Below are 18345 nucleotides of genomic sequence, written 5' to 3'. Positions count from 1 at the left end.
TTTTTTTGGTTTTTCTCCGGTACCGGGAACCGAACTCACGACCTTGCGCTTGCCAGGCAGGCGCTTTTGCCGCTGAGCTAAATCCCCAGCCCCATGGAGGAGTATCTTGAAGCAGCACAAAATGCTTGATCTGACCCAGACTTTCTAAATTCAAATCACAGCTCTGCCTCTTCCTATTAACTAGGTAGATTTGGACAAGTTATGGTAACATATTTATACCTTAGTTTTCTCATTTGTAAACTTCTATAAAAATCTTGGAAGGATTAAGTGTACCTTATAAAACTGTTGTGAGGGGGCTGGGGATTTAGCTTAGCGGCACAGCGCCTGCCTGTCAAGCGCAAGGTCGTGAGTTCAGTTCCCAGTACCGGGGAAAAAAAACAAAAAAAAACCCAAAAAACTGTTGTGAGGATTAAATATACCTTAAAGAATTGTGAGGATTAAAGTATTGTATTTGGAAAGCCCTTAAAATAGAGCCTGTCATACAGTAAAAATCTAGTATATGTTAGCTGTGAAGATAGATTATTTAGGCTTATTAACATAAGGACTTTTCTTTGTAAACTATATACAAAAAGGTAATTCCTAAAATTACATCTAGAGGTTATTGGGTTTGTTCATTGTTCTGGAGGACTAGGCCAATTTAATTAAAACAGAATATAAAATCAGATGTTAAATATTGAAAAAAAATTCTTTGCAGATAAAATAATTGTCTATCAAAAACATAAGAAATCAACTGATGCTATTGGAAATAATTAGGAAATAAGCTGATTACAATGCATACATTTTTTAAGTCATATTTGTATGATTTTAAGAAAATAAAAGCCTCATTAAAGAAAAAGATAATACATATTGAAATGCAAAAATATTTAATACATGTGGAAGACAGTGCAAAGATTAATATGAATACATTTTATGGAAAAAGACTGGAATATTATTCAGTAAAATACTAGCATGGTTTTCTGTAGAATCTGTCATGCCAGGACTTAGTTTTACTTGACATACGTTGCTTTTCATTTTCTGCACTGGATTTATGTGTTTATAAATAAATTTAAGGTGGAAAGCTCGTCTGTTTTACTCAAATAGAGCTTCCTTATAAACTTTCCTTTAACATTGATATTTTATGCTACTTACATATTCATAATGATCTGATCTTCGCTCATGAGAAGAAAGCTAATATGTGTACTGTGGATTACATTATCACACCATATATGTTTCCAAAGTAATAGCCTAAGACCTATATTGTACCCACAACTATATCTTACAGTGTGTCTTTCTGAAAATGTATTTCACAGTAAATGGGACAGTCTAGCACACAGATTTATTAAATATTATTTGATAACTTTAGACTTGACAGTGGATAAGCATACAGAAAATATTTCTCTACATTAAGGAGATAAGTGAATTTTGTAGAACATGGCTTCTCTCAAACTTTCAGAGGAGGACTGTCTTCTGAAATCTTTTTTAATTCTGCAGTGCCTAAGAGAGACTTCTTAGCCTTAAGTAGAAGTTTAGATTCACAAGACAGGCCACACACGGTCCATCCAGTCCGCTGACAAGGACAGGAAACAGTGTGGTGTACCAGTCAGTGTTTCTTCTTCTTAGCGAGTCCTTGTCCTGGGCTTCTCTGGCCTCCTCAGTGATAACTCGAGTGCAGGGAGATGCAGTTATCCAAGGAGAGTGTGAGATCCACGCTGGCTCAGTAGCCCCCTCCCCCTCCATGCTAGCATTTCTTGTCACCAGCTCAGAGGCACAGCTCTCAGGCCCCACAGCAAACAGGCTAGGTGCCAGCCACCACTCAGGGAAGGACAGAGCTGTGGCATCCCTCGTGGCATCTAATTCCTTCATAGTCTTCCCTGTCCGTTGCGTTCTACCAGTTAGCGTCATTGTCACCATAATCAGTGTCACCGAGGAGCTGGCTGATGCTCCTTTGTCACAGGTCTAGAGGTGCCCAGATAGAAAGTTAGGCCGGGTCAGGCTTATCCTAGCAAAGGAAAGGGTGATTTTTTTCTCTTACCTTTATAGCTAATTAACCTAGAAGTCAGTTATGGTTTATAACTTCATTTCAATATTTTGAAGATTGTACAGCACGCCCTAAATAGTCTACTAGTTAGAGAGAAAATAATATATTGTTTTTCTGATTTATCTTCAGACAAAATTTGACCAAGAGGGAAATGTTACTTCCTTTGGTAAGTATCTTTACTTTATTCTAAATCATAAAAAATCAGTGAATGAGTAAACCTGGTGGCAGTTCGGACAGTTGCCATGTTACAGTTACAGTGTTTTGAGTGGAAAGCTGTGTGTCACAGGGGTATGGAATGAGGTCTCCTTTCCCATTTTTCCTTCCGTCCTAATTGGAACTGACAGTGCCTAGACTGTGCATGTTCTCTCAGAGTTTCCTTCTGGCAGGAGTCACTCTGACTCCACCTGGGAAAGTGAAGGAATATTTTTGGAGAATGGGGCCAGGGGGTAGAGGTGCCTTTTCATCCTTTTGTTTCTCTTCTGTCAGTCTTTCTTAAACTGCCCTCCACCTCATGTTCGTTCTGAAGTGTGTTTAAGGTAAAATCACGCAATACCACTGGCCCTGCAGTGGGTGATGAAAGACAGGGTAGGGTAGGGCATTGGGTGGCAGTTGCATGAAACTGCTGCTGATTGCTGTCTGTGGAAAGCTACTTTTAAAGATGAAGCCAGGTATTGCTTTACTTGTAGCTTGAGACTTCAGTTTCTGTGCTTCCAGACATGTGACCCTGTTCCTGCCATTGCTGAGATCTGAGTGTGTGTTGCTCAGTGTCTCCTTCAGAAGATTGTTCTGCTTATACCCCTGTCAGAGGTGTGGTTGAATACTACAGGAACAGATACTGCTGTTGTCGGTGTAATGTCTCGAGTTTCTGTGATCTGTTGTATTCTCTTAGGTAATAAATTTAGTTTTCAGACAGGATAATCTGGTATGAGAACTGACCTAATTTTCTCATTCTGATTTCTCCAAGGACAGAAAATTGAACTTATCTGTTCACACATTTACAATACTGAAGATGATGTAGTAAAAAAAAAAAAGTAGAAAATGCCATTGTGGCCGGGCGTGGTGGCGCGCGTCTGTAATCCCAGCACTCGGGAGGCTGAGGCAGGAGGATCGTTACGAGTTCCAGACCAGCCTGGGCTACAAAGTGAGCTCAAGGCCAGCCTAAACTGCATAGCAAGACCCTGTCTCAAAAAGACAAAAAAAAAAAAAAATAAAACAAAACAAAACAAAATGCCATTGTGTAAAATTCATGTTCAAGAAAGATGACCTGTCCTTAAAGCAAGAAATTGCTGCTGTGGGTTCCAGGGATGCATGGCTGTGGTTTGTTTTGTATTGGTTCCAAGGGCAGAAAAGTTTTACCAAGTCTAGAAAAGAGAAGGGAATAATTAATGTTAGCTGGCTATGTTTTTGAGGTAACAATGAGCACTCACTTAGCTTTTGTTTCTTATAGTAGTACAAAATTGTCCTGACGGTGCTGGGAAGAGTACTCTGCTGGAAAATCTAAATAAACTCTTGGTTTATTAGTTTAGCTCATTCTTATTTCTTTTATAGAAAGGAAAAAAACTGAGTTATACCAAGAGTTAGGTCTCCAAGCCAGAGATTTGAGGTTTCAGCATGTGATGAGCATCACAACCAGGAACAACAGGATTATCATGAGGATGGAGGTAAAGGGTTTTCTTATCATCTACAGTTCTCCACTGCAGTGTTATCAAAGGTACCTGTGGACTCTTTTGTCAGTATATAGGTGAAAAGTAATTTTAGTATAAAAATACCTGTATCGAGCACATACATTTTAGGTAGAACTCATTTTACATGGATTATATTCATATGCTCAGCAGGTATACTATTTCATGTTGGAAAGATTGTGTTCTCACTGTTTGAATTTAATCACTAATTTCTAAAATTATAAAAATATTTGTGGTATATTTTCACTTATATAATTATGTATAATTACAGTATAATCTTAGTTACCAAGAACATTTCTGGTTTTCTATATCTAGAATTAAATTTTAAAACTTCAATTTAAATTTTTATTAACACCTTTCTAAAATACATTGTGTCTACCCTTGTGTACTCAGAGAACCCCACATACACGGACGTTTCCTTAGTGACTCAGAGTTAACAGGGATATTGCTATTGTGGTGGGTGAAAGCTTAGGGTCTTACAGAAGATAAGGGTAACAGGTCTTGGTGGTATTGCCCAGCAGTGACTTGCTTTCTTCAAGACAGCTTTGATGGCAGATTTGTGTCCATTTATCTGGAATTAATAAAAATAATCATGTTGGAAGCCACCTTCTCCCAGTGCTTTTTCTCCGGAAAACCTTCACTCTTGCTATCTGTACCTAGTACCCTTCAAATAAGAATCTCTTTGACAAAGAGATAGGAGTGTGGTCAAGCAAATTTAGCAGTGTTAATGTTATAATCTAAATGGTGACTATTTGGTGTCCATAGAGCAGTCTTTCAACATTTTTATATAAAATTTTTTGTGATACATTGTTGATAAAAATGTAAAATAGAAAATATTTCTTTTTTTTGTTTTTTTTTGTTTTTGGTTTTTCTCCGGTAGCGGGAACCAAACTCAAGACCTTGCGCTTGCCAGGCAGGCGCTTTGCCGCTGAGCTAAATCCCCAGCCCCCAGAAAATATTTCTGATTACTGTGTTACTAATAGGGTAGTCACAGGCAGGCTACCTCTATTCTTCTAACAAAAGTTGCCAGTATCCAGAAAAATTTCTAAGTTCATACTGTTTTATATTGGAGCACTGAGGCTGTGTTTTATCTTTATAATGTCAAATTAGCTTAATGTGTTTTGATATTTTTAAAGGGAAACTTTTCTATTTAAACCAAACTACTTGTGACTAAAGTAAATGTTTTCTAAAAGTCTACGTAACAGCTGACTTTTAATAAAACTATCTTTGCCTTTAGTACCTGTTTTTTTCATTATTACCTAGGAAGTCTTAATAAATATGTAATTTGCATAATCCCACTTAAATTGAGAGTAAGTTAGAAATAATCAAGCCAGGCATGGTGATGCAGGCCTGTAATCCCAGCACTCTGGAGGCTGAAGCAGAAGGATCGTTGCAAGTTCAAGACCAGCCTGGGCTACAAAGTGAGCTCAAGGCCAGCCTGAACTGCATAGTGAGACCCTGTCTCCAAAAAGAGACAAAAAAAAAAAAATTAAGACTTACCTATGTTTTTAGGTTTTCTTCTTTTAAAAATATATCTTTCTTGTGTATGTGAAAACCAAATGAATATTGAATGGTTTAGTTTTAATCCAAAATAAGTAAAATGTTATTTTTCGTATAGCTCTATAATTTGTACATACATGTGTTTATGTGTATATATGGACATGTATCTTTTTCTTTTTTACAGTATTTGAAAGCTGTGATAACTCCAGAGTGTCTTCTGATACTAGATTATCGTAATTTAAACTTGGAACAATGGCTATTCCGGGAGCTTCCATCACAGTTGGCTGGAGGTGGTCAACTTGTCACATACCCTTTACCTTTTGAGTTCAGAGCTATAGAAGCACTCCTACAATATTGGGTAAGCTTGTTTTTATTTAGTTTTGTAAGTTTGTTTGGGTTTCAAATTGGGAAAACAAGTTAGTATTGTTTCAGTGGTACTTTCCCTGAAGGCATCTTCCGAGGCAGAATCATTTCTACATGTCCAAAATGAAGAAGATATCTAATTCTTAAACTTTACTACTCAATCAAATATAACTGAAGACTCTAGAGTGTATAAAATATAACATTCAATGAAGCCCATTTCAAGTTTAATAACCATATTATGGAGTGGTAACGTGAAATACTTAATATACTACATATGATAGAAATTAAGATATATATCATACTTTAAATGCATTCCATTTTATTCTCTAAACTGTACATTATGAAAATGCTTGCTTACATATGATAACTATTATGTGTCAAACCATTCTTTCACCTTCTCCTACAATCCTTTGAATTAGCTGAATGATGTCTCTGTTTGAGACCTAAACTGACATAGGAACTACACACATTCTTCTAGGCACCCATTGTTAAAGTGATAGTCATTGCATGTGTGGGGTCCTGTCACACTCCGAACACAAGTGATGAGCTGCTTTCCTGGCCCCTACCAGTCCTTCACTATCACATCTGCGCCCCATTAGTTAGGATGGTGGTGTGTGCAAGAGTTAGTACAAAGAACGCTACCCAGAGTGGGAGGGGGAGAGGAGAGCAGAGAGGACATGAGGTGAGTGGAGTAGGGTGGGGTGAACCTGGTTTTGTTTTGTTTTTGAAACAGAGTCTCACTATGTAGGTCAGGCTGGCCTCAAATTCACAGTGACCCTCCTGCCTCGGCCTCCGAAGTACTGGGATTACAGGCATGTGCCACCATGCCCAGAAGTGGGGTAAACTTGGTGTCCTTCTCTTTTGCCTACTTTGCTTAGAGATGGCCACAGTCTCTTCTAGGGTTAGCACATTCCTGCTGGCTTGAGCCACTGGTGGTACAAAAGGGTCTAATCATTTTTTCAGTCTTTTTACTAATAAAATTAATAAAAAGCTACCTGATGGAGCAGTCATACATGTAGCACTGGTGGTACAAGCTGCCCAGCAACAAGACAGACAAATCATGGCTCTGTCATGAACATGTTAAAGAGGCAACAACAAGTGAAAACAGCGGTCTGTGACAGGCTGCCAAGGATAGGTGGCTCTCAGGACAAACAGGGCACCCCATCTCTTAAAGATCAGGCAAGGGGAGAATAAATGGGCAGCTCAGCTTGTCTGCTGGGATACACATTCTTCTTGCCATTCAGTGGGGTCCCAGAAGACTTCCTTCAGAAACAACACTACACAATAAACGAGGTCAGCCATCCCCCTCAAGAAGCAGGTCTTCAAGTAAAGCAGAGCCATCCAAGCCCACCGAGATCCGAGAGCTACCCGGAGCAGGTATACCTCACAAACACCTGGACGTGACCATCACCAGCCTACTAACCACTGCCTGCGTCCAGCCTTCCTGGGCAGAGGATGTAGTGTCTCCTTTGGATACTAAAACAGTAGATCTGCCTCACTTTATCCACTCTCCTTCCCACCCTCGGTCTCCTGAACCTGGAAGCCGCTCTTCAGTATGGAAATACACAAGATATCTACAATCCATTTCCCAAATCAGAAAATCTTAGCTTCAACTATAATTGTGCTTCTGAGATAAACAGAAGCTAGAATGTATACAGTGGTACCTCAGTTCACAAACTTGATTCTTTCCAAAATCTGGTCACAACTGAGTTGGAAAGAACCAAATCAAATTCAGTAGTTGGGTTTAATCTTGACCTGATGGGGAAATTTGATTCTGTTCTCAAGTTCAGTTTGGAACCAGAATCATAGAAATAATTGAGTTTGTGAACCAAGGTACCATTTTACCACTAATTTTACTGCTTAATTTGGTAGTATGCGGTTTATCAAGTGGTTTAGAAATATTTCAGTCTTTTAACTAGTATGGCTGTATCAATGCCAAAAAGTAACCTTTTGACTTTAGACTGCATTGTGTTTACAAAGTACGTGTAAACAGATGTAAAATTTGTGTTTTAACTGTTGAAGGGGGGCTTGATTTATCTTAAAAAGTCAGTCCCCCATTCCTTTCATAATAATTGTCTGTAGAGGACTCTTCTGATAGTTTATCCCCCTCAACCAAATTTTAGCCTAATGATGACCTTACATAGTTCTTTTAACCTAGGAAATGTAGTTTTGATTCATCTATAAAAGGCATTCCAGCACTGACCCTGTTCTGACATGTTAATAGCATTTCTAGCTGTTAGAAATTTCTGTATGTAATCAGAGGATTCACTGACCCTAAGTATTCTAAAAAGGTTATTTTAATTCTTATGAAAGGTCATGTTGTTATCTAGATCAACACCCTTCAGGGGAAACTTAGCGTTTTGCAGCCACTGATCCTTGAGACATTGGAAGCTTTAGTGGATCCCAAACATTCTTCTGTAGACAGAAGCAAACTGCACATCTTACTGCAAAATGGCAAAAGGTAAATATGGGTGGTTGACCAAGTTGGGAGATAGAGACAACTATCTTAAACTTCTCTTAGTAACCTTAACAGTGAAATGTTTAGCATCAATTCCAAACAAAGTTATTGTGATTCCTCCTTGTAAAAACTACTGACTACTATTCACAATGAGATTTTTTTTTTTACCTTATGATTTACTCTCCGTGTCTTCATTGCCATATTTCACTTTAATTATTATGAAAATTATGTGTGTCACAACATTTTAAAAGAAGATGGCGTAGGTGGGAAGAGCACTTGTCTATCATGTACGTAGACCTGGTTTAATCTCTAGCACTGTAAAGAAGAATTAACATTCAAATTTTCTGAATGTTGGTGTGTTTTATCAGTTAAAAGTGAATTTTCTTGCATGGCAGGATAGTTTAGCAGTAGAGCAGTTGCTTAGCATGCCCAAGGCCCAGGTTCTTATCCCCAGCACAGTGAATGTTCTCATATTATCATAGCGTAAACTTCCAAAGCAAAACAATCTTAAATTCACAGTGTTTATATATTTCTGAGATATTAAAAGTTATGTTTGTATAACTGATTAATTTTACCAAACAGTTTACTTTTGATTTGAGGATTGAGGTTTTGTTTTTTTGTGTTTTGTTTTGTTTTGTTGAGACAGTCTCCCTATATAGTTCAGACTGGCTTTGAACTCATTAAGTAATCCAGGCTGGCCTCAAACTCATGGCAGTCCTCCTGAGTCAGCCTCCTGCATGCTGGGATTACAGGCGTGCACCAGTACACCCAGCAGGGAGTAAGTCTTAGGTTCCATGACGATTAGAATGTTTTACAAGTGAGCCTTTACCATGAGTACTAACTGGATCTACTTGATAAGATACCCTAAAAAGGCACTTTTCTTACAGCAAAATGTATTAAAGAGTTACACTATTAATCATTTTGGTGTAACTATTTTACAGTCTGTCAGAGTTAGAAACAGACATTAAAATTTTTAAAGAGTCAATTTTGGAGATCTTGGATGAAGAAGAGTTGATAGAAGAGCTCTGTCTGACGAAGTGGAATGACCCCCACATCTTGTAAGTATGCTGCTGCTTTGTTGTCCTCAGTCTGGCTCTTCCGGCTTTTCTCCCTTAGGATGGCTTTTCATAGAAAATGTAGTATGTTGGGGAGCAGAGAACATGGGCGTTTTTCTTCCCCAGCCGTCTCACGTTTTCCCTGTGCAGTGTTGCATCTGGCTTGGTTTAATGATGATACATTGAGTGCACACCGCCCTCAGCACTCAGCGGCCTTCCCCTCAGGGGACTGACCACTGCATTGGCGCGTGCGCCTGCTGAAATAGCTTGCCTAGCTACTAGAGTGGAAGAGAGGGAGAGAAATTGGCATCAAGGAGGGAAAAGGTAGGATAAAAGGAAAGGATTAGCACACTGGTATAAATTCTGTTAGTTTGGTCTAATACAAAAATGTCCATGTGTGTAAACTTTTTGTCTCTTAGAAATTTAAAAATTCTCTATTCTTCTTGTGCATACGCAAGTTAAATGTTTACATTTTAAATATAGTAGTTTGGTTTTGTTCTTTGGGGTCAGGGATATAGCTCAGCAGTGTGTGCTTTGTGGAGTGGTATCAGAAATTCATATATACAGACATCTTTGTAATGAGTGTTTCCATGGTCTGTACAGATTATGTAAACATTCTAGGAAGTTGGTTGTTTATAGCCTCATTCGGAAATACTAAGATAAAAAGCAATAGGACTAGGAGTGTAGCTCAGTGGCAGAGCACTTGCCTAGCATGCAGGAAGGATGGCGGTCTGCTTACCCTGGGTTCCAGCCAAACAGCAGAATGTAAACATGGCTGTATAATGTTTGGTCTGTAGCATTTGGGTACAGCAGCAGAAAACGTAAACACGCTCTTAATTTGCTTTGCTTAGGCTGACATATCTCGAATATGCTTCGTGATGCAAGTATTACCTACACAGTACTTCATCCTGTCATCCTCCCTATTAGTCCTGTCGATATAAAGGAGACCAAAATATATATATTTACTTCATTCATAATTTAACATTATATGTTCATGTTGAAATGGAAATACTCTTTATGTTTGTTTTTTAGTTCGGGCTTTGTTTTACCTGGTGATAGTTTTGGATTTTGGATTTTCCTGTAACGGATGGCACGCACTTACATGAATCTCTTAGATTGGACCAAAGAATGCAGTAGAGTTAACCAGTCTTTGTAATGCTGGTATCTTTGTTGTCACATTATCTGTGTAGGGGTCAGGATCAGTTCACACAGCCTGTCATAGATGGACCTTAGTCACAGAAATAGAAAAGACAAAAGGCTTATTTTTCACTGGTGGCTGAATGTTATGTACTAATTGAGGAAGTTTTGGCAGTAAATACCAGTGATGAGCCTGTTGAGGGCAAACTAACTGAATTAATTCGGAATTGTAGTGAAAAGAGCAGTGCTGGGATCGACCATGCAGAGGAGATGGAGTTGCTGCTGGAAAACTACTACCGCTTAGCTGACGACCTTTCCAACGCAGCTCGGGAGCTCAGGGTGCTGATTGACGACTCACAGAGCGTTATTTTTATCAATCTGGACAGGTAAGAATTCCTCTCATAAAACAGTAAGGATCTCCTTTATAAATGTTGAAAGGTAATAAAAGCTTTAAGGAAATGTCATTTTGAGGGAATTATACATCATAATCTGTGGCCACTACATAGAAGTGGTACCGTGAGTGGTTTGCTTGTTTTCTGAAGGTGTAGATTTAATCCACGTGGTCTCAATGAGATTGATGAATTTGCTCTGTGTGACCTGAGTTGTTCTCTCCTCCAGCCACCGGAACGTGATGATGAGGCTGAATCTACAGTTAACAATGGGAACCTTCTCTCTTTCACTCTTTGGTCTCATAGGAGTTGCTTTTGGCATGAATTTGGAATCTTCCCTTGAAGAGGTAAGAAAGTCTTAAAGTCTAAGCTGTGTGCTGTCATAGTGAGCTAAATATACACTGTGTGTCAGAATTCAGGTAACATCTTAGGCCCCATTACAACATAGATATAAATATAGCCTATATTACTTTGTTTCCCAAAACATGTAACTATATATGAGAAGTTTGATAACGTACTGCCAGACTGTGAGGCAGTGTTAGTCTTTAATTTTTATGTGTCTGGCAGTATACCTGGAAATTTGCATATTGTATTTGGCTCAGTCATCACAACTCTAAAAATAGGTAAATCATCTCTACTTTGTAGGTGGGAAAACAGGAAAAGTCACTTGTCCCAGGACACAGAGCTAGAAAATAAGAGAGTTAGGGTTTCAACTCAGAGACAGCTTTCCACCTTGCTCTCCTGCCTTCCATTTGCACAGAGCAGTGAGCTCTCGGCGTGTTTCCAGAGACTGTCTTACAGTTCAGTTTTCTGGCAGTGACCTGAATGTGCCGTTGACAGACTCTGGTGCTTGATTCTGTGTACGTCACTCCAGGGTCTACTGTCTGTTTCTGTGGCTGTCGCCCTGATCCAGTCCACATCATCTCTCATCAGGACTGCTGTATACTTTTAAAAAGTGCTCTTGTAAAACATAAATGTTACGGCACTGTTCTGTGGCTGTTAACTAGCCTTAAGATAAAATCCCTCGGTCTGCGAGGCGGTGTTCGTTTTTATTTTAATTTTTATGTGTCTGGCAGTCTGCTCCTCTGCAGCTGCAGCCACTCTGGACAGTTGCTCCAGTCTCCTCTGACATGCTGCCTCGGCACCTCCCCGCCCCTCTCGCCTTGGTCGCCTAGTTAACTCCTACTTACTGCACAGGCCTCAGCTCTTCTGTCACTTCACGACCCAGACAAGAAATATACTTCCCTTCACAAGTAATGCTACACTTCCCTCTGCACACTCTCCAAATTTGCATACTTGTTTAAAGTCTGCAAAAGATCATAAGCTCCCTGAGGCAGTCAACAGTAGTCATACTAATGCTTCTTGTGATGAAATAGAAAAGAAAGGGGGAAATACATTTGTTCATTGGTTCATTCCCTTCACAATACAAAGGCTTCTTAAAAAATAAAGTGCGCGTCTAAATAAATTTATTGCAGTAAAAAACATAACTGCCATTAATCCGCCTCAGAATACTCACCCTTGCTTCAAATACAAGTTCTTGCCTCTTTCTGAAGCAGCACTGAAGGTCTTCTTTCATGAGTTTCTCTACTAGGTGTGATCAAAACTGCAGTGACTGCCGCTGCTGAGCTTGGAAAGGCAGACCAGTGAAAACATTAGCGTGTCCTCATCCACGTTATTCACGGGACCCGGTACCGTGCACCTTTGGGCTGTCCCCAGAATCCAAATGACCATAAAAGTTACGTGTTTGGAATCAGGATAGGATATCAAGGACAACCGTGCCAGCACAACTGAAGACATAAAAGAGGACTTAAGAACTGCTTTAGTGAGTGGCAAGAATGACTGGATAAGTGTGTTTGAAGCACTATTCTGAGAAAGAATGATGGCATTGTGTCTTTTACTGTAATAAATTTTTAAAATTTAAACATCCACTGTATTTTTCCATCACACCTCCTGTGTTGCTAATGTCTGTTAAATTCTCAGCACTGCTTTAGGCCCATATAGCAGTAAGGGCCTGCTCTAATGGAGGTTACGTTATAGAGAAGGAGAGAGGTAATAAAGTACATTAAATGCTAAGTGCTACAAAGAAAAGTAGTGCAGGTAAAGGGATAGAGGTGCTAGACAGTGATACAAGTAACATTTGAGAGCGTGTGTCAAGGAAGGTGGGCTAAGGAAGTGACATTTGGGGGAAACCTGAATGAAGAGGGAAGGTGGGGAAATCTGGGAGATAGCGTTCCAAGCAGAGGGAGCCACTGTGTCAGAACAGCAGCAGTGAGCTGAGCTTCTCCACCGCAAGAAGGCCACAGAGGCTGACAGATAGTGCATGGGGAAGAGCGGCAGAAAATGAGGCCAGAGACACAAAGCTGAAATGTGACAGAAATTGGACTCCCCTGACAGGTCTCAGAGTACTGGCTCACTAAGAACATAGTCTGAAATCGCCTTCAGGCCATGTGAATAAGGTGTATATGGAACTCAGATTATTTTTGTGTTTAGAGTCCTGATGATCTATGTATATGCAAATATTCCAGTTTTGAAGACTGACTATAAACAGAAAATTCAAATTGTGTGACCTCACGATTATTTAAATTTATGTATGTGTGAACACAGACTGGAGAGAAACAGTAAAAGCAGTTACATGTGGCTTATAGGTGATTAGAAATATTTAAACCTTGAAATAACTTTACCCTCTGGTTTAATACGATTCTTGGCCTCTGGGTATTAGGTACTTGTTTTTAGTTTGCTTTAAATAACAGAGGCTTCCTTGGAACTCGGGGCAGTAACAGTTGAAGACACTGTAAGAAACCTGGCCTGTGTGATTGAAGTGAACTCTGCTCTCTTTTAGGACCACAGGGTGTTTTGGCTGATCACAGGGATCATGTTCATGGGAAGTGGCCTCATCTGGAGGCGTTTGCTTTCATTCCTTGGGAGACAACTAGAATCTCCTCTGCCTCCTAGGGTAAGATGGGTATGGTGTATAGCATTATCTCAGAGAGTTACGATCGGGGGCTCTGAAGTCACACAGGCTGGACTTCAGTTGTCACAGACTGCAACCCTGCACAAGTTACTGAACTTCTCTAACTGTCCCTCACTTTCCCTGTCAGTTAGCTCAGTACTCCTGCTTCATAGGAGGATTGGGAGAATTGGATAAGATAGTATGTGCAGCACAGTGCCTGACACAACAAATGCATGGATTTTGTCTAGAGCACTCTGGCAGGCATGGTGCATTTAGATACATGTTAGTGCCTCTGGTACAAGGTTCTGTCATAACCAAACTGAGATGTAGAAAACGTTTATAGTGCTCTCATTACAAAAGTATAGAGCTTTCTTCCTGTTTTTGATCTTTGTATTTGAAGATAGCTCCTTGGGCATAAGTACTTAAGATGTTGACCCAAGGCTTACAGTCCTTCCTTCTCTTATCATTTTACTAGTGATAATTCTTTCAAGAAAGACCCAGACTAAAATTGTTTATCCTGCTTTCTTTAGATGTCTTCTTTACCTAAAAAGACCCTTCCTGCAGACAGGATGGAAGTGAAAAACAGCCTCAGGCCAGATGGACTTGGATCAAACAGAAATATCCTAACAACCCGTTAGCAACAACTTGGTGGAGACTAAATTTCTTTTATATTTCTGATACTGATTTCTTTTATAGAGTCATACACTTGAAAAAAATCAATATTTAAATTACAGTGTCTGATAATGTTATGGCAATCGCAATACTAAGAACTAATTGCATTTCCCGAATTCTGAGTAAACAGCCAAGTGATTGTTTTATGAAAGGCCAAAAATCATATTTCATACAGACTTTAAATACTGTTTTTATAAATAGGGTGTGGGACATAGAGAATAATTTAATGCAAGAATAGATTTATATAGATTTTATTTAATTTATACATAAAGAAAAGTGCAATCTCATGCTGACCAAAGCCTCAAAGTTTTCAAACCCATTGATTCTGAGGTCAGGTACTGGCAGGTTTTAGTACAGGAAATCATAGTACAGGGCATTCAAGTGATTTCCTCACTCATTTGCTTGAAGTGCTAGCGTAATATTTCCTACCCTTAAACTCGGGAAGTTTGTGCTTTAAAAACCATCCTCGGCATAACCTTCTTTTCTTGAATTTGCCCCCATATATACATATATGGTAAGTACAAAGAGAGAAAGAGTAATCAGAATCTCGCTTTCTTTGTTTGGCTATAAAGAGAGCCTTTGGAAGTAAAGGCTGTTCTATAGCTAGTTTGTTGATTCTCTGATTTCTAAAGATTTTTAAACCATCTTGCCCAAAATGAAAATACAGATAGCTCAACTAATCTATATGTGTATACTTCAGAAGTTAACAGAAGGACAGGTAAATGTTAGAATTGTGGAACTTATTTTCACAATAAGTTTGGTTTAAAACAAATGGCTAATACGTATAAGTCTGAAAAGTGTATCTTGATTAACATCTTACCTATCAATTGTATATTTTCTGGAGGTCTGGTGCAGTCGCATCCAGAACGTTAAAGTTAAACATGCCTCCAAAAGTAGTGTGCGCTGCAGACTAGGATGACCACAACAGCCCTTACACTACAGATGCAGTAGTAGTAAGAGAATAAGACTGGGATATATAGCTCAGTAGCATAAGTGCCTGCCTGGCAAGCACAAGGTCCTGAGTTAGATTTCTGGTACCAAAAAAAAAAAAGAGAGAGAATAAGTAGCCCTGCCTTGATAGTGCTGAGGGTACCGTGTCACCCTAATATGCTGAGGAAGTTTAGGGGTCCCATTTACCAGGTGGTTTGGTGAGAGGATAAAAATGTTACTCCAGGCGCTGAAACAAGATAAAGTTATAGGTAAGGTTCCCCTCACCCTGTGTGTGGCTGTGGGAAGCCGTTAGAGGGACACTGGAGACTGACTGTAAGGATGAAACAGGTTGGACTGTTCTTAACCCTCTGGGCGCCTCCCTGTGGGTCAGGACACCCTTACGGTATGGACACTGCACTGGGAATACAGAATACCTCCCGCGCTGCAAATCCTCCTGATGATCATCAAGATCACCTTTGAGAACGTGTGGATTTTATTTCACAGGGCACCCTTCAAAGCACTGCACTGCTGTTTTTGGTCTTACCACTGTAAAGTAATAAATACTGTGATCTGTGAGGACTTGGAATCCCAGAGGACAAAGTTTAAGATCAGGCATAAGGTTGAATTTTGGTCATTTTCCTTCCTTAGTTTATGAGCTTGGGTAAAATAATTTTAATTGGTCATGTCCCATTAGTAAAAGTAATGTAACTACCTCAGTAATCTGATAAATTGAATTTACAAATGGTTTTTTAAATTCTTGAAGGTGGTTAGATCAGAAATGACTCCAAATGTCAGCTAGCTCTGCTTCCTGATTGCAGAGTATTTCTTACAGTACAGTTCTTGTGGATAATAAAACAACCAGTGCCAAATAACGCAGCACATTGGTTGTAAATTTTGAAGTAAATAGAGAACTTCAGTACTTAAAAGAAAGGTGATAAAGTGCCAGATACTGGAATATGTGAGGAAGCAAGCACTTCAAAGTGTGAACCATAATGCTCTTAATAGAGTTTGTCTCTGGCAGACTTCTGACCCAATATGGGCAGAACTGATGTCATTTTGGTATGCTGTTAGATGTGTCATGCTTCATTCTTGATAAACACAGGCTGTGAAATAACCATTAAAGGGTTTCACATTTAAAACTTACTTGTAATAAATAAATAAAAACGTACTTGTTACATGTTATTCCAACAGTTACAGTTTTTTGTTTTGGAATTGTGACATTAAAATGACAGTTTTACTAGGCATACTGGTGCACATCTGTAATGCCAGCACTCAGGAGGTGGAGGCAGGAGGATCGCTGCAAGTTTGAGGCCAGCCTGGCCACATAGTGAGTTCAAGGTCAGCCTAAACTATGTAAGGAGACCCTGTCTCCAAAAAAATAAAGTCACAGTTTGAACTCATAATTTCCTTCCATTCCTTTAGTAATAGCTACAGCAGTGATCTAAAGGAGGATGGATGGCCTGTGGCTCCCAAGGCGATGCTCCCACGCTTTGCTCCCAGTCGCGCCTCAAATCCCTCTGATCTCTGAGGTCTATGATCCAAAGGCATAAAACAGTTGCAGTCCTGAAGCCTTGAAGAAAGTTGTTAGATGTACAGATAAATAGAAAATGGAAATATAAATGTCTCATGAGATCTTAATAGGAAGGTAACCAAGGTGAACTGTTGGACATGTTCAGATTTGTATGAAAGAGAAAACCCTACAGATCTCTCCATTTTCGTTATTAAGCATTTCAGAGTCAGTGGTTACAACTACAGTTACTACTTAGTGGAATGAAAATTTTATGTACCTATTGAGATAATACGTTAGACTGTCATGTATTTTCCGTGTACCAGGTTTTTACATATTGATCATAGAGACTGACCTTCGGCAATAGAAGTGTAATTTGTTTTTGGCAGGATAATATGGCTAAATATCCTATAAACTTGGAAATGTGCTCCCATTATTACAGATTTTTAACCTTTACCTTATGCTTGCCACCTGGAATGTTCAGGCATTGAGAAAAATGCAAATTCTGCAGTCAGTAATGGTTGAGTTTAACACTTTCCCACTGGTGGTTCAGAGCCACCCAGCAGCAAGACACTCAAATTACAGCCTTGTCGTGAACATGCTAAACACGTGTCATTCAGTGAAGCACGAAAATGCTGACGCTTACATGGCAATGTCAACATGAAAGAGTGCATCCTCCTCCTCGGTACAGTACTGGTAGAAATGCACCCTCATCCTGTTCTACACTCAGATGTCCCCGCTTGCAAGTGAATAAACTAAGTAATTCCTGGTCCCCTAAAAATCCTTTTAAATAAAAATAATTCTTCATGTTGGTCAAGCAACTAGTACTTAGTACCAAGCCAGACGCTGCCTCTGTTTGCCGCCGGCCCGCGCGGAGCCCACGGCTCGCCTCCATCTGGAAACAGAAGGCACAGCTGTGCTCCTTCCTGCGCTGACCCACCTTGTGCACACATCACAGCCACAGTCCTTCTCCTTGGTTTCTGATCTAACCTTTCAGCTAGATTTCTCTTCCTCCCTCCTGCTAGCCTCTCCTCTGTCTCCAGAGACGCCGAGAGGGGATCCTGTCACTGACTCTCTTGCCTTTAGTATCATTTCACCAGCATCACAGGAAGGAGCTTCTCACAGTACAAAACAAGCAGGCTGCTGTTAACTAGCTGTCGTGCCTGTGAGATTTTAGTGTGGCTGAGACGCTGTGTGCATTCCTTCCCCTTAAAAGCCCCACACTGAGGGACTGGCCCATGAAAACGCCCTGCTGAAAACAGCCCAGAACCAGTGGGGCTGAGGGCCTCATCCCTCCTCGTGGTCCCTCATGTCCTTGGTCTCTTGGAGGTCAGACCTCTCCTGCTGCTATAGATCTGCTGGCCCAACAAATGGCCCCCTAGCACGTGGAGAGCCTCTCATGGGTGACTGAACTCCAGCAGAGCTGAGCACTCCAGCACCTGTCAGAAAGCCATCTCCACGAAAGTTTCTGAGGGCACAGGAAGTTACGTTTTAGTTTTACATTTGTCACTATATAAAACAAAATGGAATAATCCTTGTTAGAAAGGACCAGATCGCAGTGCTGTGGAGTATCCCTCACCCCACACCCTTCCCCACTGTTCCTCAGATTTTTTCTGTGTACAATGCTTTCTGTTACACTTTGATCAGAATCAGCCCTGGGGTTGGTCTGCTTCCCATCACTGAGA

At 40.0% G+C, this 18345-nt stretch overlaps 1 protein-coding gene across 1 annotated transcript; it reads left to right on the top strand.

Annotated features, from left to right (window-relative positions):
- Positions 1–2146: 2146 nt before the first annotated feature.
- Mrs2 (MRS2 magnesium transporter) lies at positions 2147–16335 on the top strand (the record flags this gene model as incomplete). The annotated part of the gene is given in 9 exon segments (XM_005403371.2): positions 2147–2183; positions 3566–3678; positions 5384–5557; positions 7893–8023; positions 8962–9078; positions 10446–10598; positions 10831–10948; positions 13441–13554; positions 14082–16335. Coding segments are annotated over 9 exon segments (1065 nt in total), but the record flags the coding sequence as incomplete, so codon positions are not given.
- Between the last annotated feature and the right edge of the window lie 2010 nt (positions 16336–18345).

Source organism: Chinchilla lanigera, unplaced genomic scaffold, assembly GCF_000276665.1.
Source record: "Chinchilla lanigera isolate Chin_1 unplaced genomic scaffold, ChiLan1.0 scaffold00082, whole genome shotgun sequence".
In the NCBI taxonomy this organism is placed as follows: domain Eukaryota; kingdom Metazoa; phylum Chordata; class Mammalia; order Rodentia; family Chinchillidae; genus Chinchilla; species Chinchilla lanigera.
Note: the sequence above shows the minus strand (reverse complement) of the source record. Positions and strands in the feature narration are given on the sequence as shown.